Here is a 22,723-nt window from a genome sequence, read left to right as displayed (position 1 = left end):
CCAGTTGAGTCACATGTGTGCATGCCTGTGTCCCCATAGCTTTACCAACACAGAGTGTGTTGTCCTGCATTTGAGTTTTTGCCAGTCTGAAATGCAAGAAATAGTATTTCTAAGCAGTTTTAGAGTTTCTCTTATTGCGAGTGAATCTAAACATTTGCTTTTTCGTATGTAAGGACAATTAGGTATCTTTTGTGTGTATTATCTTTTCAAGTCTTTATTCCATTTTTCTACCATTTTGGATCTTCTTTTCCTTGATTGAAAAATTCTGCCTAGACATGATGACTCAGGCCTGTAATTTCAGCACTTGGGAAGTCCAGGCAGGAGGATCATGAATTCCAAGCCAGCCTGAACTACTGTATAGCATGACCCTGTCTCAAAAACTAGAAACATTTTTTTAAAATACTTGTACCGGGCCGGGGATTTAGCTCAGTGGTTGCGCCGCCTGCCTCTCAAGCGCAAGGACCCGAGTTCGATCCCTGATATCAAAAAAAAAAAAAAATTAAAAATTTAAAAAAATACTTGTAGCTTATCTCACTAATACATAAAGCACTCTTAAAATTTTCAAGATACTTGTTGCAAATTTTTTTTCTCTTTATTGTCTTTTGGCTTGGCTTATAGTGTCTATGTGATTATTAATTTTTAAAAATTTGTGGGGTTTTTTAATGCACTTTTTTTCTTTTTTTGTCTTTTTTCATTGCATTTGGAATTTTGTTACAGTTAGAATATTCCACACATAGATTTTAAATTAAATGCATTCACATGTTTTCAAGTACTTTTGGTTTCCATTTTTACAATTAAACATTTTAACCATTTGGGATTTTCATGGTTAAAGGTATGAGACAGATCCAGTGTAATCTTTTCTCAAATAACAGTCCAGTTGATTGGTTACCCGTTTGGACATCTGTTTTGTTTCTGGGCTTTCTATTCTGTTCATTGGTTGGTATACCTGGTCAGGATATTTTGTATCAATGTATGCCATGTTCTGCATATGCCAGTGGTCCACCAATAGTATTTGTTAAGGTTGTGTAGCTCTAGGAGGTTCTTTGAACATTTTTTCCCCCAGTACTGGGGATCACACCCAGAGTTTCACACATGATAGGCTAGCGCTCTCCCACTGAGCACACGCCCAGCCCAAACACTTTTATTATTATTTTTTAATATGTTGGCTATGTGTGGGATTGCTGCAGACTTGTGTCAGAGCCAGTAATCGCCTCTCTTCTGGTAGTCCCAGAAGGGACTGAGCACAAGATTAGAGCTTCCTGACTGCTCAGCTAATCTAAAGCACCATTGTTTTTACACATTTTATTTTGTTGTAGTTCCTGGAGACCTGTGGTATGAAATAATACCTGAAATTTAACTTAAAACTAAACAAACTAGGCATGTTACATACACCTGTAATCCCAGCAGTTTGGGAAGCTGAGGTGGGAGGATGGTAAGGTAGGATGATCATGAGTTCAAGGCAGCCTGGGCAACATAATGAGACCTCATGTCAAAAAAATAACCCCAAAACAAAAACATGTAAAGCACCTAACATTGTACCTGAAGCACACAAAACAAAAGACCATGTACTCACTGACTGAGCTGAGCAAACATGGTACTTAATCCCCTAAACAAAGAGGCAACAGTGTAGTAAACTCTTGGCAGCGTCTGGAAGTGGGCAAATCTGGGATTGGCTGCTGTCAAACTTGGCATTGGTGATAGAAAGATGACAAAAGTCTGGGAGACAAGGTGGTGGCTTGAAACTAGGTTAGGCAGGTGTTGTGTGATAAGATCACATGGGACGGGGGTGCCAGGGAGAAATACTTGCTGTTCTTTATCTTCCAGATTCACCCACATTCACCAGAATCCAAGGCTCTGAGCCTTCTGATCCTTTTTCCTGGTTACTGTGGGAAATGGCTATGTAGACCCACTGTATTCACAGAAAACATGGAACACTCCCTGTATTTACCCATATTAGATTACTAATCATAGGCACAAATTGTGAAATAGGTACAACTAGCTAGAGTTTGAGATCATGCCCGGTGAAATTATTCTTTTTTGCCATTGTTACTAGTAACTAGCAACAGCTGTGTTATGGTGTCATCTAGTAACTGCTTTTGCATAACTGCTGATTTTGGGCTGGGGATTTAGCTCAGTTTTTCCGGTGCCTGCCTCTCAAGCTCAAGGTCCTGAGTTCAATCCCCTGGTACCAAAAAACAAAAAACAAAAACAAACAAACAAATAAAACCTGCTGATTTCATTCTCTGTGGTGCTTTGAGACACCACCTAAACCCTCCCCTCAAGTTTTCCTGACCATTCACCTCCAAGATCTTATGGGCATATGTATCAAATCAGCTCTACTCATTAATTATATCCAGCACTATCTTCTTTAAAAACATGTTTAAAAGAAGTAAATAAAATCACCTGTAGTCCTATGACCAGAGACAAGCCCTGTTAACATTTGGTATTGTTTTTCCAATGTTTTTCCTTCTTTACATGATTTTACACCATTGAGAACATAATATATTACATGTATATAATATTGTATCCTATTTTCTCCCTTTGTTGTAAATCATTTGTAGATAGTACTTTAAAAGTTATGTAATATTTCAGAGTTGGATGGATTATAGTTTGTTTTTTATTTTTTATATATATTTTTCTTATTATTCCAGTTGGATTATGAGTTTATCAAGAAAAGTCACCCTAATATGTGATCCTCCTACCTACTGCAATGCCCATAGAGAATTTTGTATATAGTGGGTACTAAATAAATATTTTTGCTTGCTCCTCAAGTGTTTTCCCTTTAGAAGTTATAGGAACTATGTGATGAAGGGCATCCAAAATGTACTATTTGCAGCTTACCCAGAGTTACTGCAGGACCCAAATCTCTCTATCTAGAAAAAGAGGCCTGTCAGCATTTTTGTTTATGTGTATATTGGTACTGTAGGGAAATCTTGAATTCTATGAAAAATAATTTAGTGAGTATGTGTACACTTTTCTGTACTTTAATTAGAGGGTTAAAGGAGTCCTTTTCTAACCAAAAGACTCATTGCATTGATCCAGTGGCCATAGTTCATCTGGAGATCTGTTTACTACAGTTACCTAAAATACAGGACTATTCCTTTTTACCTTTTAATTTTCTTATGTTTTAGGAAGGGATGAGACCATGCAGCCTGCAAAACCATCTTTCCTTGAATACTTTGAACAAAAAGAAAAGGAAAATCAGATCAACAGCTTTGGCAAGAGTGTACCTGGCCCACTGAAAAATTCTTCAGAGTGGAAAGTACCTCAGGATGGAGACTATGAATTTGTAAGTAATATTGGAATTAAATGGTTATGTCTTCTGGGAGAAGTTATTTGAAATATCTATGGAACATCCACTTCTGTCATTTCACTGGAAGTACCTGAGCACTTGAGCATTTTCTTGTGCAGTTTGAGTCTTCTGTTAACTGCCCCTCCAGGAGCTCTCCGCCAAGGACCTCATGAGTTTCAGACAGCATTTTCCTGACACTTGAGCAGTTCTGAGTTCCCTGATTAATGACTTATTTTTGCTTCGTAAATCCTTTATTTGCCATTTTTCTGTTTGTCCAGTTTGAAGTTAATAGTGGTAAAAGAAATAGTCATCAAATGAAGATGCAACAGTCTTTAATAGTTTATTTAGGATGGTGATTTTACACAGAAGCATTAAGATTGAAGGGCAGTTGATACTTGTGTCTTTGTTGTTTTGCTAGTCAGTCTCTTAATTTTGGACTGAGATTATTTGAAATCTTTTTAGAGGATGAATATTAAATTATTCCAAAGCTTCCTATGAAAAACTGGGTGTTGTTTTTCCTTTCTGTGCTGTGGAACATTCTCCTTCAACCGCAGACACTTAGTAATAGTCATAAGGATTTAATGAGTAGAGGCAACACAGTTTTTTTTTAAAGTAAGCTAAGGAGTTCATGTTCCTTTGGTGAATATTTCTAGAAAAGATTTTTCTCTTCAGGAATTCTTTATTTTTGCATTCTTAATTCTAAAGTTTGGTATTCAGCTGACACATTTCTGTCATTGTTTCTAAAAGGGTTTAGTTTGGGCACTGGATTGGAACTCCAGGAGGCCTTTTTAACCTAGCTTTCCACTATCCTCCTGATGTGGCTTGTGTCTAGATGTCCCCCTCAAAGTCTCATGTGGATGAGGTGGGACTTTCTTTTTCAGAGGTCGTTGAATCCGGAATATGTGATGCTGGGGTTAAGGGTGTGTGATTACTAAACCACTACATGCAAGTGATTAGTTTGGCACCACCCTAATCTGGGTAGTTTGGATGGGATAAAAGGCAGAAAGATGTGGGGAAGCTCTCTTTTATTGCTTTTGTTGTCTTCCACCGGCATGAACTGAAGTTTCCTTGTTGCCTTTGCTGCCTTGTGCAAACCATGTTGATTCTCCTCTGCGATGTCTTTTTGCCTCCCCTATCCTGGAGCCAGCTGACTATGGACTGAAACCTCTATGAACTGTAAGCCAAATAAACCTCTTCTCCTTTAACTTTGGGTGTCGGTTATTTTGTCTCAGCGAGAGAAAAGTAACTAACACCTCCTGACAAGCCTAGAGGAAGTGATGTCACTCTTCTGTGACTTAATTTGTACCTTCATAAAATATGATAGATTATACCACCAAGGATAGAGATTTTTTGAGAACAAAAACGACTCACCTGTGTTTATTTGACTGATTAGTCACTGGACCAATGTTAGAACCCAGGTTCATTTGCTTTATCATTTGTTTGTTCCTACATCTCTTTAGTCAGTGTTTTTTTATGTCCTTGAGACTATTCTAGGGAGGAATAAGTAAACTGAACAGCTAAATACTCATCCCTTATGGAGATTTTGTTCTAGAAGAAAAATAAGTAAAATATTTAGTGGGTCAAGTGGTGTTAAGTATTGTCGAAAATACTATATATAAAACAAAAGGAGGCTAAGGGAGAGGAACAGCTTTTTAAGATAGAGTAGTCAAGGATATCGTCAGTAGTAAGAGGATAAAATTGTGACGTGTGTACATATCCAAAGGAAGAGCTTTCTAGGCAGTGAGAATAGCAGATGTAAAGATCCTGAGGCACGGACTTGCTTAGTATGTCTGGAATGGCATCAGGAGAATGCACCAGGAAATGAAATCAGAATATAATGGGAAGCTAGATAGTGGGGGGCTTTTTGTGTAATAATGAGTCTAGCTTTTACTCTGAATAGAATGAAAAACCATTGGCATGAGGTGATATATTTTAAAAGTATTTTTCTAGTCACTATGTTAATATAGTATATATGGACTGTAGATTTTCTGACACAGGTACTGTGTTTTTATCTACTATATAAAAGAGGCCAAATAAAGAGCACATGGATTGTCATTCATTCCTCTTTCAGGTCTTTGGCATTCATTTTTTCCACTGAGTTAAGATTTGGCTTTGGAAGTCTTTTGTGTGTGTGTGTGTGTGTGTGTGTGTGTGTGTGTGTGTGTGTGTGTGTACTGGGGATTGAACCTAGGGTTTCATGTGTGCTAAGCAAGTATACTACTGAGCTACAGTTTCTGCATTCACTCATTCATTCATTCATTCATTCAGACAGGGTCTAGATAAGTTGCCCTGGCTGTCCTTAAACTTGTGATTCTCCTGCCTCAGCTCCTTGAGTAGCTGGGATTATAAGTGGTATACCGCCAGGCCTGGCTGAAAGTCCTTAACATGGTGCTCTAGGATGTTATTGTTAGAGTAAACTTATGAGATTTGAATTATTGTGCTTGCTATTCTTTGTTGCCTGTGTAGTTGTAAGATGTGATTTTCTCAGTTTAGTGAATTTCTAGGCAAAGATGTTTAAATGACTTACACTTACCAAATCACATTATTAGGTGTGATAGAATGCTTAAGAATCCTCAAGTCTGTACTCTTCTATTTTTATTTTTTCTTTCTTTTAAAAATGTTGTAGAGGGCTGGGGATTTAGCTCAGTGGTTTCACCGCCTGCTGTGCAAGCACAAAGGACCCGAGTTCGATATCCGGTACCAGAAAAAAAAAATGTTGTAGAAGTTAGTGATCCTGAAACCCTCATCATTATTCTTAGATCAGTAGTTGCAAGGTATGAAGAATTCATTTCTCTGTGCCACAGTTTTCTCATACTAAGATCATTTGCACAGAACTTGTTTTGATGGAAAAGCTGCTTATAAAAAGGTGCTTTCTTTCATAGGTCTTTAGAGAAGGCTTTTAATTTTGGAAGTAGGTGATTGCTAGAGTAAGTGGTCCATGAGCAAAGTGAATAGGTTAGCATGTTGCCCAACTCTTATTCTTTTAAGACTTTCTTCTAACCTAGAGGCCATAAACTGACAACATCCAGCCCACAGACCTGTCTGTGTTGTATACAGCATTTAGATTTTTTAAATTACAGTGTTTTATTATTACTTTAAATTACAGTGGTTAGATTTTTTTAAATTAGTTGCCTACATTTAAAACTTGAGAGATTTTTATATGGAATGTTGGATCTGTGGCATATCTTGGAAGATCTGGCTATAATAGACCTATATTATTGGATTGATGGGTGTCTGAAACTGAGTAGCATCTTTAGCCTGGCCTCTCCAGTCTTCCACATTATCTGGCCTACCTCACTCACTGTCTGACCCCTGACATTGAGAGACATTTGATATTAGGACTCTTGGTCTAAATCATTTGGATTCATATATGCCTGAGCCAAACCATGCAGATATATAAAACTCTATTTTTGCTTTCAGAATTTAAAGACAATTTATTTTTTAATATTTTAACAGCATTTCAAACTTAACAATGGAAGAAACTTGAAGTGGGATATACAGGAACTGCTACATCAAAAAGTACCAGAGATCAAATGAAAATTGTCTCTGATATCTTGATAGTCTTGATATATATCTCTCACCTTAATCCCAAAGCAAATATGTAAATGATAGTCTAAAAGAATGGTCCTCAAAGTGGACCCCAGACCATCTCCTGGAAACCTGTGGGAAGTGCAGTTTTTCAGACCCAGTCCCAAGCCTACTGAATTAGAATCTTTGGGGAAAGCACCCAGTAGTATTTTTATATTGCCTACCTGGTAACTCTAAACCATGAAAGCTTATCTAAAAGGTTTTTAGAATGTCGTGTGTCTTCATACAGGTTTCTTCTTTCTTTCCTGTTTGATAACTATAGATATTCAGAGATATGGATGTGTTCATATTTCATTACATTGTATGATTTTAAATAGGCTTTTTACTTCTTTTGAGTCTCCTATTCTCTTATAAGAGGTACCAAAGAAGTACCAAAAATACAGAAAATGTATGTAAATCTCATCCATTGAATAGAGAAAGTTCTGAATAATCTCCCTAAACTTAATAAGGCTGTGTGTCAGGCTAGCTAGCGTATTCCCTTAACAGTCTCATAGGAAAGACTTTCTGTCCAGACCAGCAGTATTGAACTATGAAAACAGATACCCTCTTTCCTCTTGTGAAGGCAATTGCTATTTTGAAATGAACTTTTCCCCCAAAATGGCAAATAGGAAGTAATTTAATCAGTAGTGGCAGAATTTGATACTGACCAAGAAAAAAAACTTTGTATTTTCATCTGAAACTGAATACTTGTCTCATTTCTAAAATCGAATTGCCTTATTTCCTAAGTTGAAAAACAAAAACTCAGATTCCTCTAATGTTTAAGATATGTAGTAATCAAGGTACAAAAAGGTGCTTGAAAATACAGTGTTCTCTAAAATTGATTTCATATTTAATAAACAACACATTTTTGGAAAATAATATTACTTTAATGAGAATATTCTCATTTTGCCCATTCCTAACACCACAGAAAGCTATAAACTTAAATCCAGTTTGACTTATGAATCTTCTAAAAATACTTAAGTTTAAGAATAACTTGCATGCCAGCAATAGTGAACAAGATGGACAAGGCCCATCCTTTTAGAGTTTATAGTGAGAAAAGCAGACATTAAGTAAGTAATCTAGTAAAGCCAGTTCAGGGAATCATGGCTAATTTTTAAAAAGCATAGTGAAGAGATAGCATGAGGGAGGCCTTGTGGAGAGACAGGACATTCAGTGAGGACAAGAGCAGTTAAGGACAGCAAGCCATAGGAAGGTAGAGGGAACAATACAGTGACTGAAGCAGGACCTGGTTACAGGACCTAGTCAGAGTGTGTAAGGAGAGAAAGAAATTCAGCTTGACTAGAGCTGAATGACGTACAGGACAGAAGTCTAAATGTAAACACATCAGTCGTCACAGTAAGTATTGTATGTGCTGCAGAAGCGAGCTCAATCACAGTAAATATTGAGTGCATTAAAATCACCTACTAAAGCCAGAGACTCTTTGGATTAAAAATAACAGTCAAAATCCAGCTAAAAGCTATCTGTAAGAGATATAAAATAACATATCACCAGGCAGCTTGAAACAGAAGAATGAAAAAAGATATACTAGGCAAACACTCAAAGTGAAATGGAATTTGAAAGACTATTTTATGAGAAGGAGAAGTATTTTATCTTGGTACAGGGTATACTGGTCCAGGAGATACAAGTCATGATCTATATGAAGCATATGTATTTATCTAAAATTGATAAAAATATAGTACAAAGAACAATGAGAAAATTACCATCATAATTGAAGACTTAAATATTCTTTTCTCAAATTGACATTTCAGGCTAGGAGCATAGTTCAGTGGTAAAGTGAATGCTTAGCATATGCGAGGCCCTGGGCTCAACCCCTAGCATGAATGAATGAATGGATGACATTTCAGCTAGAAAGAGAAACCCAAAACTAGTGCTAATGCAATTAACAAAGTTGATAAAACGGAAAACAGAAAAACCTTTCAAATGAAGTTAAGCTTTAAAAACATATATGGAATATTTACAAAACTTGACTGTATTTTAAAGTGCTCGAAAAGAAATCCCTCTCAGAGAAATTATACATGCTGTATTCACTGACTATAACTCAGTAAAGTTAGAAATTAACATTAAGAAAAGTAGCAAAGCCACGTTTTCCCACTTGGAAATGTAAAAATGTTTATGTAAATAGTTCTTGCTTTAAAGGTAAAATTGAATAGAAATTATAAGCTACTTATAAATAATTTATAAGAATTCTATACAGTTTCTATTCTGTAATTAAGGACTTGTGTCATGTGGCAAAAAATGATACTGAGAGGAAGATTTATAACCTTAAGCGCATTTTCTGTTTAGGATGCCAGAAAGATTGTAAGCTGAAAATAGGATAAAGATAAAAAAAATTTAATGAAATACAAAACAAAAAGTTGATCAGGGTGGGGGAACCTCAACTAGCTGAGCCCAGGGGGAGCAGTGATGTTAGACAACATCCTGCATAGAGCTGGACAGTCTCATTGTTACGGCTTCAATATGAAGCATCCCCCAAAGACCCATAAATTTTTTTGTACTGGGAATCGAACTTGGGTCCTTGCACTTGCACAGCAGGCGGCGAAACCTCTGAGCTAAATCCCTGGCCCGCAAAGACCCATATATTAAGGGCTTGATTCCAAGCGCAGCAGTGTTCACAGGTGGAGCCTAGAGAGAATCAGTGGAACAGGATAGAAGATGCAGAAACAACTCCAAGCACACTCAGCCACCTTATCTTTGACAAAGGCGGCAAACACCTTCACTGGAAGAAAAATAGCCTCTTTAAAAAATGGCACTGGGAAAACTGGCTTTTCACATGCTGAAGATTGAACCTAGACCCATATCTCTCACCATGCACTAAACTAAAATCGAAATAGATCAAAGATCTAAATATAAAAATAGAAAACACTAAATCTGCAGGAAGATAGACTGTAGGTAAAACTCTGGAAGACATAGGTGTAGACAACTTTATGAACAAAACCACACAAAATATTACAAAGAATCAACAACTGAGATCACATCAAATTAAAAAGCTTTTGCACAGCAAAAGAAACCACCAACAGAATGAAGAGACAACCCACAGTGTGGGAAGAAAATTTGTTAGTTCTCAGACAAAGGACTAACATCTAGAATATATGAAGAACTCAAGAAAATCGGACCTCCCAAATTTAAAGACCCAGTCCAAAAATAGGTATCTGAAATGAATAGACACTTCTCGGATGAAGAAGTAAATAAATATATGAAAAAATGTTCAACATCATTTGAGAAATGCAAATTAAAACAACACTGAGACTCCAGAAAGAATGGCTACCATCAATAACGAGTGCAGGTGGGGCTGTGGGGAAAAAGGAACCCTTCTCTACTGTTGATGGGAGTGTAAATTGCTACAACCTCTTTGGAAATCAGTATGGAGATTCTTCAAAAAACTAAAAGTAGACATTCCATTTGGCCTAGCTATTCCCCTTCTAGGCATCTTCCTGAAAGAGTTAAAAGCATCATACCACAGTGATATAGCACACCCATGTTTATAGTAGCACAGTGTATATAATAGCTAAATCTTGGAAATAGCCCATCAATAAATGAGTGAATAAAGATGTGGTGTTTATATACAGTGGAGTACTACTCTGCCATAAAGAAGCATAAACTTGAGTCATTAGTGGTTAAACGGATGCACCTCTTTGCAAATAGGGAAGGGTGGAGGGGGTGAAGGGAGGGCAAGGGAAGGGGAAAAAAATAAGAACCATGATACTCATGTAATGGTACAAGATCCCAATGATGAATGGAACTATTTTATACCTAAAATGTACCAATAAACTTCATGGGAAAAAAAAAAAAGAAACCAAAAAAACCAAAAAACAAAAAATGGATGCACCTCAAGGCCGTAGTTTTAAGTGAAATAATACACACGAGCTTAAATATCACATTATTTCTCTTGTGTGAGAAACTAAGGATAAACAAGGAACAAAATGGAGCATAGATGTTGAGAAGTAGGAAGAACATGTTCAAATGGAAAAGGGAACGAGGAGGGGGAGAGGGAAGGGAAGGAAGGGGAAAAGGATTTACAAACAAGGGAAAAATGGAAACAAAGCTGTAAATGGGCAAGGAAAGAGGTTAAAGAGAGGGGAGGTAAATAGGAAAAAAGAATTAAGATATATTATGTACAGGTACAAATTCCCTATGATGAATGTGAGCATCATGTATGGCAAGTAGGGACTAATAAAAAAAAATAGTCGCAAAAAAAAAAAAAAGTTGATCAGAGAAAACAAAGGCTGATTTGTTGTAAGACTTGACATTTGACATACTTGATTAAGTCAAAAACAGTATATAGATCAACAGAGGTTTGAACCAAAATGTCTTGGCTTGAAAGCCCAGCGTCTTAACCATCTGTATAGTATGGCCTCTTTCTCAGTCTTTTTTAGTAAATTCTTTCTGTTATAAAAAAAAAATGTTGTAGGAGTCCAGAAGAGAGCAAGAGTCGCAGGGAAGGAATCTAGAAATCTCATTTGAAGTATGTTTTGAAAGATGAATAGGAATTCTGTAGCCAGGAGAAGAGGGAGAAGACATTGGCCTTAAAGAGGGAAGGGGTCTGTGGTGCAGCCAGGAGGTCCTGAGTAATGGTAACTGCAGCATGCGGGTGTGGGGTATGAACAAGCCAGGAGACAGGATGGACTCAAGGGAAAATGTGTAGGTGAGGGAAATTAGTGCCTGCTGTACCCTTTTGTTCTGGACATATTTGCTTTAGTTTTTCTTGGTGTATCAGAGAAATTAAAAATAGAATCTTAATGCAGCACAGAGATCTAATATGCTTCTGAAGTTGTTTGATAATGGGTCCTTCAGAATGTAAAGCCACTGAACTCTTAATTCAAAATTAATTTGATGAAAGTAACAGAACCTGAACAAGATTGATTATTCAGATTCCCTCGATAATTACATCATTCAATTGTCTTTTTATGGTAGGGAAGAATAAATTTTAGTCTGGAGTTTTGCCCCAGGCAGTTGACAACAATCTGTGATTTCTACAAACTTTATTTTAACCATTCTTTGCTAGATAAGGACTCCAAATTTGATTGTAAGTTCAGATTTCTTTGAGCTTTTATAAAGAATTTCATTGAATTGCCAGAACATGGTCAATTATTCATTCTTTATTAGGTCATGCTTTTTGCTTTTTCTCATACTTTGGAAATTAGACATTTGCTGGGAAGCACAAATTACTCCCTCCTTGTTTATAATTTAAAATCATGATTGATTTGGAAGCAGAGATCCTTCATTTACTCATGCTTAATACTACCAAGCACACATTTTCCTGTTTTCTGGGAACCTAGGTATCTATAACTTGAAATTTTATCTGCTGTTTTATAAAGACTAATAAAGAAATAGTCTTCAAACAACTGTCTTTGAACTTGTTGTCCATTTGTTGCAAAATGAGTAAAAGATAATTAGTGCATATCCTTAAATATACCAGCCTCCACTCTAAGATGAAATCTAATTAAGTTCCTTCCCATCACTCAACTACAACAATCTTAACTTATAACTGAGCTTGTTTCATCTGATCTTCCACCTTTGTTATTCCTTATCCTTACCCCTTGTTTTGAAGTAAACAAAGGGAGATACATATCATTTCCAAACGTTTTATGTATATCTATAAAAGATTAAACACCTCTTTAGAATTGATTTTTTGTTTTGTTTTGTTTTGTTTTTTGTTTTTTGAGGGGTTTTTTTTGGTACCAGGGTTCGAACTTGGGTCCTTGCGCTTGTGCAGCGGGCGGTGAAACCACTGAGCTAAATCCCCAGCCCTAGAATTAGTTTTATTACACCTTTAAAAATTAATTCTTAATGCTATAACATACTTGTCACTGTTCATTTTTCTTGTTACACTTTTTTTTTTTACAGTTTATTTGAATTAGAATCCAAATAAGATTTTATATATTCCAGTTGGTTGATCCTCTCTTAAATTGCTTTTAATTTATAGCTTCCCACCCCCACTGCTTTGTGATACTGTTAAGAAACTGGTTGTTGTCCCACAGGGTTTCCCAACAATCTGGATATTGCTGATTGCATCTGAGTGATAACTGTTTAATATGTTCCCTGAATTTTGTACAAATTGATAGTTATATCTAGAACAGGAGTCTGTAGGATCCCTTCACTTTTATCATCTCAAGTGAGGCCTGGAGGCACGACTTAGTGATAGAGCACTCGCCTACCATGCAGAAGGCCATGGGTTCAATCTTTGGCATGGCGGGTGGGGACAAACAAAAGCTGCTGTTGAGGTCCCTCCAAAACCTTTGTTTATGTGGGTTATATTTATTGATATTTCTTGAATTAGAAATTAAAACTGAGGATGTTAAACTAATTTATTAACTTAAAATAAACTGATACATTAATGTAAATGTGTTTATAAAAAAATGAACCATATTTACAAAAATAAATGAGAAAAATAACTTTTAAATCTGTATGGCTTAATAGGAGACAGCTAGATTATCATATCTTCTTTTGCTTTAAGTCAGAATATATAGTTTGGATTGAAATACATGAAGAAAGTCTGACCTAGCATACATGTGTAGTTGGAAAAGGGAGACATTTTAATAGGCTTTTAAGATAATTTTGGTTATTTTTCTTTGATCCTACATACAGACTCAGTGGTGATGGTTTCATAAAGGTTAGTTGCAGTGTGGAATCTGAAGCTATAAACTTTTCTTACTCTGCATATTAAAATTCTTTGGCATGTCTTGTATATTGAATAGAATGTTTATTCACATGTGATGTAACATCAGGCCTTGGTCATTTGGGAAACATTGGTTCACTGGATTACACAGATTTTCCAAATGTTGGCACATTTCCTTGTACAATATATAAAAAGATTCATATTCCTTAAAATTATGACAAATCTCATCAGAAAACTGTCTAACTATAGGGAAATTATCAAGCTTTACAGTGGTAGAACAAGTTTTCCAAAATTCTATTTTTTTGTGTGGAAAAATTGAATTTTAGCATTGGCAACAAACTCAGCTCTTTTCCTTTAAGTGACAGATTTGCTTTTTTCATTTTTAAGAAAATGTTTGTCATATACCCAAGTCTGAATAACTACTGTTTGTTAGTAAAAATGGTGCTCTGTGGAAAAAATAGCTGGTTGAGGTCACAGCTCAATAGCTCAAATGTTTGCTTTAAAACGACCACCATATTTCAGTTAGAACAACAGCACTGTATGTCAACTTCCCATTTCAGCATGAGTTTTACTGTTAAAAGGAATGAGCTTTAATAAAATTAATACTTTTTACTACCTCAAGGATATTCTTTTTTCTTTTTTTCTTTGGTGCCAGGGGTCAAACTTGAGACCTTGTGCTTGCGAGGCAAGCAGTGGAACCACTGAGCTAAATCCCCAGCCCCCTCAAGGATATTCTTAAGGGAATTTTTTTTTTAAAGCATAGCCCGTAGTTATGAAGAATGTGGTAACTGCTAACACTATTGGGTACCGCTTTTTGATTCATACTAAGGCTAGTAGTTAGACTCACCATTGCTGCTGAAATATCAGTGAAATGTCAACACAGTAGAAAAGAAAAAATGTCTTAGGATTAATATGAAAACAGTTTGATCTTGAAGATTCCCCTAAGGAGGGTATCAGAGATCTCCCAAATGTCCCATATCATAATTTGAGAACTGCTGATCTGAAAGTGTGATCAGATTCTAGTTCAATTTGGCGGGGGGTGGGGGTGGGTGGCTGGGTGGCACAAAGATATAGGTAGTATGTGTACTTCTATCTGGAGGTTCAAAATGTCTGGGTATATGGTTGTCTCTCTTTTACTATTGTTGATATCAACTGAAGTTCATTGCCTACATGTCATTTGATTAGAGGATACAGAATGATGACATTTGATCATTCCTATACATTGATCAACTGAAATACTTCTAAACTTAAGTGTTTCATTAGTTATGTAGATATTCTTAGGTACAATTTATATGGAAAAGAAATATATATTTGATTTTCCCCTTCACTGTTTTTCAAAATAATGAGTTGGTTCTGCACCATTTTCCAAAGATAACCAGTAATTTTTTGTATTACTGTGAATTCATGGATTTTAAAATATTTAATGAATTTCAGTCTTTTTAGTTTTTTAAAAACTTCAAATCATTTCATCTTCATATGTCTCAGAACTTTTAAAAATCTGTTTTATTGAGGTGTTAACCAAAGCTGAGTTCTTGGGTCTAGAAACAAAAGAAATGAGATTGGACTCGGGAATATAGGTATAGGGAAGACTTATTGGGATTCTGGCTTGAGCAAGAAGAGAGTCACATCTCTGTTGAAGAGCAAGTCAGGCTGGTAACTTCCTGAACAAAGGAAAGGGGTAGCTAACATAGGAAAAGTTCATGCCAAAAGTTCTCATCCAGATTCTCTGTGCAAACATGGGATTCAGGCATGCAGACGGTACTCAGCCCTGACTGGTCAAGTTTTGAGTCCAGCTAAGGGCAGCTCATTTGCAGCTTTGACTGTTAGGGTAAGGCAGGTTTTCAAGAGATTGACCCTGTCTGGCATTTGTGTTAGTAGGTTGTGTTTGTAGCTGTTTTTGTTTGTTTGTTTTTGTCTTTTTAAATCCAGGACTGTATGTGAGCCCTGGATCCCCATTTATGTCCTTGTTTGGTTCTGCTGAGAAAGCACAAAATAAACACAGTCCCTGTGGGGCCCCTTCTAAGGATTTAATCGTTCTGTTCCCTTTTGGGTGGTTCCTACTGTCTCACCAGTGGTTTTCTAGAGGTTCCTTTGCTTTCCAGGATGATGAGCTGTTCCAGGCTTAAGTCTCCATTTCTTGCAGCAAACCTGGAAACAGCCATTTGTGAAGGCACTCTAGATCCTTTTAGAGGAAATCGTATTTAGAGACCACGATTTGGTAGAAGATATGCTCATTATAATTAGGTCATTTTTTTCCTAGGGTTTTGTTTTGTTTGGTACCAGGGATCGAACTCGGGTCCCTTGCGCTTGCGCAGCAGGCGGTGGAACCACTGAGCTAAATCCCTGGCCCTTCCTAGAGTTTTTTAATGAACAAAATAATTAGTTATATTTATTACAGACTCATGAATTCTTACACTATTTCCAGTACAGATTGAATACAACAAATGTTTTACTTAACCACTTTGATCCTACATCTATAATTCTTTTCCCCTAGTAGTGTTTATATTTGCTCTTCGTTCCATAATAAACATGTCAGCCTCAGAAGAACAGTACCAGCAACTTCTACCAACAGTTACTGAAAACAGTTGTGTTAGTTCTCTTTGTCCTTAGGATATATCCTAGTAAAGATGTACAGTTGAATTATTTTATGTTAAAGCCAATTGTAATAACTTCTGTGGGGATGTGCCATAAAGTCAGATAAGTTTTTTTTTTCATTTTGCTTTCTCTTTTTAGGTTTTGGTTTTTTTATTGTTTTACTTTATATTTATATAACCTATATGGTTCCAAAGGCAAATCCACAAAACAAAGTTACTCAGTTTTAATCTATCCCCTCTACTCTTCTTTGTCTATTTTTATTGTTGCTTTGGAGATTATACACAAATACACATATTTGGACCCCCATTCTAAAGCAGTAGTGGAGTACCATACACACTTTTTTCTGCCTTTATTTTCATTTCATCTAACTATGTATCCTTGAAATCACTCCATAGCAGTGTTGTAGATAGTCCCATTCCTTTTTTCTTGATGCCTAGTACCGTTGAAAGTTTATTCAGGCAGTCCTCTGCTAAGTGTTCAAATTATTTCCAATGTTTTTAAAGTTTATTGGTTCATAAACCTGTTCGTAAGTAGGGAATGATACTTTTTATAATTGTTACCTTTGATTTTTAAGGTTACTGCTGTTAGCCCTTCAGTTTTGAGAGGCAAGTTACATATTTTAAGCCTGTTTAGCTTTCTTTTTATAGTGAGGAATAGATTTATTCAGATGTATTTCTCTGCCACAGTCTGGTGCTGTTTATATATACAAGCTAGGCTCTAAGACTAATTTAATCATAACACTGTGTGTCACAGCAGTCAGTCTTCCGGCAAACATCCTTTGTTAGTCTGCTCCAGGTATCCGAATGTTGCCAGGTTGGTATTAATTATGAGAGAGTCCTGGAGTTCCTAATTGCTATAATCAGAACCGGACATTTTAAAAGTTTGGATCTCATTACAACCACGTGCAGATTTGGGTCAGTTACTTTAATTTTGCTGTAATTTGAAGTCAGAAAAGGAAAGAAAAAACAGCTATAAGTTCAGTACTGTTCATTCTTCATCAAGAAGCTACCAAAGATGGAAAGATATTTTAGAATCTTCTAATCTGTAGTCAAGTGTTATCCATTGTGCCACAGGCCCGTACCCTGAAAGATATTTTAACATGTAACTTAGTAATCTAGAAAACAAAGTTTTTAGTTTTTAGCTGAAGCAAATGTAAATTGTTTTTCTTATTACTAGGTCCACAGCCGTGACTGAGTTGTGATCTCTTTTACCGGGACATCCATCTTTTACTCATCTTCCTCTGAGCTGTCAAAGATACTTTCTCAGCTTCTCTCATTTTTTTTTCTTGTTTTGACTCTTGGGAGGTCAGTAACCCACATTTCTGGGATGTGAAATGTTAAGACAAAAGAAAAGATTTATGTAAGTTTTCTCACCCCATCCAAAGAAAAAGTCTCTATTTGAACTTGGAAAGCAGTACTCCTTATGTTGCCCAGTGTCTCTGGAAGAAAAACATAGTGTGGGATGCCTTTCGTTACCTGAGATGTGTCCCTTACGTCATTTCCCTCTCCTAGCATGACCACTTAATAAAAATCCCTATGCTCCATTACTCAACTAAAATACAACACAGTTGAACATTTTATGTCTTTTGACAAGTTTACTTCAAGTGCTAGTCATTCTTGAATGGAAGGCAGATTTTTTTTCCCTTCGTTTCACTGTTGGAATTTTATTACTGAGATTTTGAACTGACTGTAGGCAAAAAGAGATACTGAGAAGTTGAATCAAAGAGGAAAAGGCTGATTGTTGGTACTTTATTATACTGCTACCGAGAGAAACACAGCTCAGGCTATTCGTTTTTCTGTATATACAGGTTTTTTTGACTGAAAAATGTTAGATTTCACTTTTGTTTAGAAGGTTCTATAAAATTACAGCTGAGTCTCTTTGCATGGAAGTAGGTTATGTAACAGTACCAGAGAGACTGCAACGCTAGTTACAAGATAGTGTGCCTGTTCCTTAAGATCACTAGAATCAGACTTTTAGGGTTCAGATAGTGACTTTGGCATTTGTTGAGTAGCTTTAGGCTAGTTTTCTTCTCTCTGAGCTTCATTTTCCTCATCTGCAAAGTGGAGATAATACTATGACCTATAGAATAGATTTTGTGTTGATCTGAAAATCAAATGGAGTAATGCATATAAAGTGACTAATGTAATGGGTACTTTATAAGTGATAATTTCATCTTCTTTCCCTTCCTTTCATGAAACATTGTCCATGGCATAAATACCAGTTACCTAAAATTTTTCTCCAGTGATTTCCCACTGACTTACAATAGAAAACTAGAGATCCATTTCCTAAGAGAACTTCCTTCCTAAGAGACTGATTTAAAAACTGCTCTAAAACTACTACTAGTTAGAAATTGATTACCAAAGTGGTCATAGGTATAATTTTCAGAACTCTCCAATTCCTTCTCCATTCTTCCCTTTTTCTTCTATCTCTATTCAGTATAATTTTTCTTTCTACCCACCTCTGCTTTCACAAACTGTTGATGTTTACTGATACTTGAATTCTTGAAGCAGAGTACTTCCATTGCAATTACACACTTTTCCCAATAGATGCTACCCTTTCACTTCACGTGTGTGCAATCTATTGTGTAGAATATCCTTATGGCAGACAGGAGGTTGCCAGCCAGGTAAAATGGGTGATAAAATTAATTCACCAGCCTAGAAATAGGGCATTGTATAAAGCGAGTTTCCCATAAAAATAGTGGTACTTTGTGTCACCAACCAGTAGAACAAACGTCAAATTATATCAGAAGAATGGTGAGTGACCCTGGCTTTAACTGGGGCCTTCGGTGAGTAGCTCTCCTCTTTGGATTTCAGGTTTGTGGTCTGTAAAAATCAAGCATAATATCACCTGTCCTGCGACTCCCAAAGAGTTGGTAGAAGGATCAAATGCGCAATGTAGGTTGGGTTATTTGAACCAAGTTTGCTTTCAGAACTATGGCGCAATTCTGATAGAGAATTGTAAGGCTGTTTATATTTGTTTTGGGTTTATTGTGTGCTAAGTATTATTGCTCATCATTTCTCATTTTGTTTTACTTCTGTAAAAAATTATCATTTGCTTTTTGAACGAGAACAAATAATCTAGAGACAGGGAAAGGCCAAGAGAGCAGTTAAGTCCAGACTTCTGATATGCTGCCATTTGCTGTTGATAGTAATATTATCATCACTTAATATATAGCATTTAATACAGTTAAAGGTACATTTAATACAAAAGTATATTAATATTTTGTTATCTGATTTGGTGATGCTTACAGTGTTCCCATTGGGAAACAAGGCAGAATTTCTTATCTTTTTGTATGGTTTGAGGAACAGAAGTTAGGAGAATGACTGACTTTCTGTGTGTGTGGGGGGGGCTTGTTAATGGGGGTTGACATCAGGGCACTGGACTATATTCTGACCCATGTATTTTTTTTTTTTAATGTTTTAAATTTTGAGACAGGGTCTTGCTAAGTTGCCCAGGCTAGCCTCAAACTTGGCAGTCCCACTGCTTCAGCCTCCCAAGAAGCTGGAATTACAGGCATCCATGACCTTTTGAAAGACAGTTATAGTGGCTGCCCATTAGAAACTTGCCTGCTGTCCCCCTTGATAGTGTACTCTGGCCTGAATAAACTGTTACCTTTATTCTTATCCTTGACCAGATAAATTTTTCACTGCTCATGTCACTAGCATATGCTGTCTTACACAGCAATAACCTTCTTACTTTGTCCCAGAATCAGGTCTAGAATTCAAATTTCCAGGGTCTTTCCTGTCTCAGTTAACTTTTGGGTATTTTCTGACATGAAAACAACAACGAACAACACCGTGAGCACCTGCTAGGTGGTACTTAATTAGTATTACTAGCCAGGAAAAAGAATTGTTCTTAAAGTAATATGTGATGGGGACTAGAGTAATCAGAGACAATGGTTTCAGGACTATTTCATATTCCTGGAAATTTTGTGACATTAGAGCAGTATTTATCATTGACTCAAAATGATTTTTTTATGGTGATTCAGAACACAGTGCAGATTGACAAGCTGTGCATTTTGTCATTTAAGTAAATATTTCCCCTGTTGGAACAGCTTAACTATTACCTTTATTTGATATATTCTTTGTTTACTTTGTAACCATGGATTTGTACAATAAGTATGTTGTGACAAAATGTCACGCTAACTAAAAAGGCATTAGTATTTTAAAAACACTTTTGATTTTGACCAACTGTAACCTCTTGAAAGTAAAGGCATCTGTTTACTGTGGAGGAGGCTTAGTGGCTGCAGCAAACATTTGATGTGTTTTCTGGGCTCTTTCTCTCACCGCTGGTCTCATTCAGGCACTTGTTTCCCAGTTTTTCTTCTCATAACTTGTAATCCACTGTTTAGTCATTATGGGCTCTTTTCTTTTTTTCACACCAGTAGGAGGTACTGAATATTTTTAGTAATCTTTACATTGGTTCACATTTTCTTATTTTTCATTTTATTGGCAGGAACGCTTGCTGTCTTAAGACTAGGTTGTAGAATGTGGGAAGGAAGTGGCACAGATAATAGTTATTGCATACTTATGTAGAGTTTTGTCCCATTTGTTTCTCAAGAAGTCTTCTCACCTATGCCCAGTAGGTCTCATTCTCACTCACTTAGCAGTGAGTGTTGGAGACACTAGGTGACGTGTCATCTGCAACACATGATGAATAAGTGATGAAGTTAGGCTTTACATCCAGATTTCCTGATGTCAGGATCATTATTTTTCTTAGAATAACAGACACATGTTTGCATGGAAACCATTATATATGTGCGGATGATAAACATCCATTTAATTCAGATGCTGCATATTCTTTCTTATGTACTCAGCACTTGGAGAATAACCACCGCACATAGGTGCTCAGAATGTGTTGTCATTTGAGCCCACTGTACATTCTTTTTTTTTTTTCCTTGAGACAGGGTCTTGCTATGCAGTTCAGCCTGACCTCGAACTCACTACGTAGCCTAAGCCAGCCTCAGACTTGTAGCAATCCTCCTACCTTAGCCTCCTGAGTGCTGGAATTACAGGCATGCACCACCACGCCTAGCCCACTATAATTCTTTACAGAACTTTCCAGATATTTTCAGATTTGTATTTGGTAGTAACTCTTCATCTGTGTGTATAGGAACTTGTTAATTGGACTATAAATTTGACAGATGTGGAATTTAGGTTTTTTCTTCCTTCTTTCATAAAACTTTAGTAGAAAACATTGATTGGAATTGCAATGTTGGGAATCCTCTAGATTGAAGTTGAATAAAGCATATTAAGCATTTAGCAAAAGTGCATGGCATTTCTACTCTTATTTATTTATTTATTTATTTATTCGGTACTGAGGATCGAACTCAGGACCTTGGGCTTGTGAGGCAAGTGGCAGAACCACCGAGCTAAATCCCAGCCCCTACATTTCTACTCTTATTATATATGTGTGTTCCTTTCAAAGAGATGGCTTTACATCTAGTTAAAAAAAGCAGTGGATCAGGAATCACATCTTCACTGTGACAGTAATTAGCTTTGTGTACTTAATCAGGCCTACTGACCTTTCCAGAGCTCTGTTTCTTCATCTGCTAAAGGTGGGATTTAAAAAAATCTTCAAGAGTGCTCACTTCAGCAGCACATATATTGAAGTGTCTTCAAGAGCCCTCAAGCTCTCTTGGTCTTCATTTGTTAATTGTTAAAATGCGTATCTTTCATAGGAGTTATATGAGCCTGAAAGTGATAACCTGTATAAAGCAGGTAGATATTGCTTAGTATTCATAAAGATTTTTTTTTTCCCCTCTTGTCCTTTTTAAGAGCTTCAGACACTCAGCAGATTAAAATGAACTTAGAAGGGAGGTTAACTGACCAAGAGTCAGATAAATCTTGCCAATCCTGGCTTCACTATTAAGAGATCTGTAACTCTCGGCAAGTTGCTTAACTTAAAATGAATATACTAACCACATTTACCTCAGGGTTATTGAGATTAAATTTTTAAATGCTTATGAAGTATTTTAGCAGAGTGTCTAACACAGAGTGGGCATTCAGTCATGTTATGTATATGTGGAGCACTTAAGGTGGAAAGACTGATGAATTTCCAGAAAAGGAAAAGACTCAAGATAATGAGGTGATCTGCTCCCACAAAAGGAGGTAGGAGGAAGCCGTAACACGTTTTACACATCTTGGTGAGGACCCTGCCCCAGGACACCTCCCTCTTCTTAGCTCAGATGTTCGTTGTGAAGCGTTTAGTATTTAATACCTAGGTATTTAATACCTAGATGAGCTGAATTCTTTTATGACTTTCTTCTTCCTGGAGTTTAGGTATCAGGCATACTGACTGAAACACTGGCAGACTGTGTTTTCTCTGACCAGATTGCCTGCCTTCTGTGCTTGCCTGTAGAAGCTCTAAGACCTGGACAGTTCCCACATTTTAGTTTTCTTTTTCTTTCTTTCTTTCTTTTTTTTTTTTTGAGTTTGACAAAATGTATTGGTTATTTTAGTAAAGACATTCATCTCAGCTGTTTCTCTCCTCATCGTGACCTTAGATTAGTTAGCATTTCATTTGGCTCAAGAAAAGAGTATGTAGGAGGGAGATGTTATTTTAACAAACGGTAAAATGGACAAAAATGAAGAGTTTGCCTACATAAAAGTAAAGTTAAAGTTAAATTCATG

The 22,723-nt window shown here is 36.5% G+C and overlaps 1 protein-coding gene across 2 annotated transcripts in view; it reads left to right on the top strand.

Annotated features, from left to right (window-relative positions):
* Stk4 (serine/threonine kinase 4) overlaps positions 1-22,723 on the top strand; it is a 105,963-nt gene that overhangs the window by 46,677 nt on the left and 36,563 nt on the right. For both annotated transcript variants that reach the window (XM_004858176.4, XM_021238912.2), the window contains exon 10: positions 3,132-3,289. In XM_004858176.4, coding sequence (XP_004858233.1) covers positions 3,132-3,289 — 158 coding nt within the window. The remainder of the gene's footprint in view (positions 1-3,131; positions 3,290-22,723) is intronic.

This window comes from Heterocephalus glaber, unplaced genomic scaffold (genome assembly GCF_053883595.1).
Source record: "Heterocephalus glaber isolate CG9 unplaced genomic scaffold, H.glaber_assembly_v1.0 deba00001673, whole genome shotgun sequence".
In the NCBI taxonomy this organism is placed as follows: Eukaryota; Metazoa; Chordata; class Mammalia; order Rodentia; family Bathyergidae; genus Heterocephalus; species Heterocephalus glaber.
Note: the sequence above shows the minus strand (reverse complement) of the source record. Positions and strands in the feature narration are given on the sequence as shown.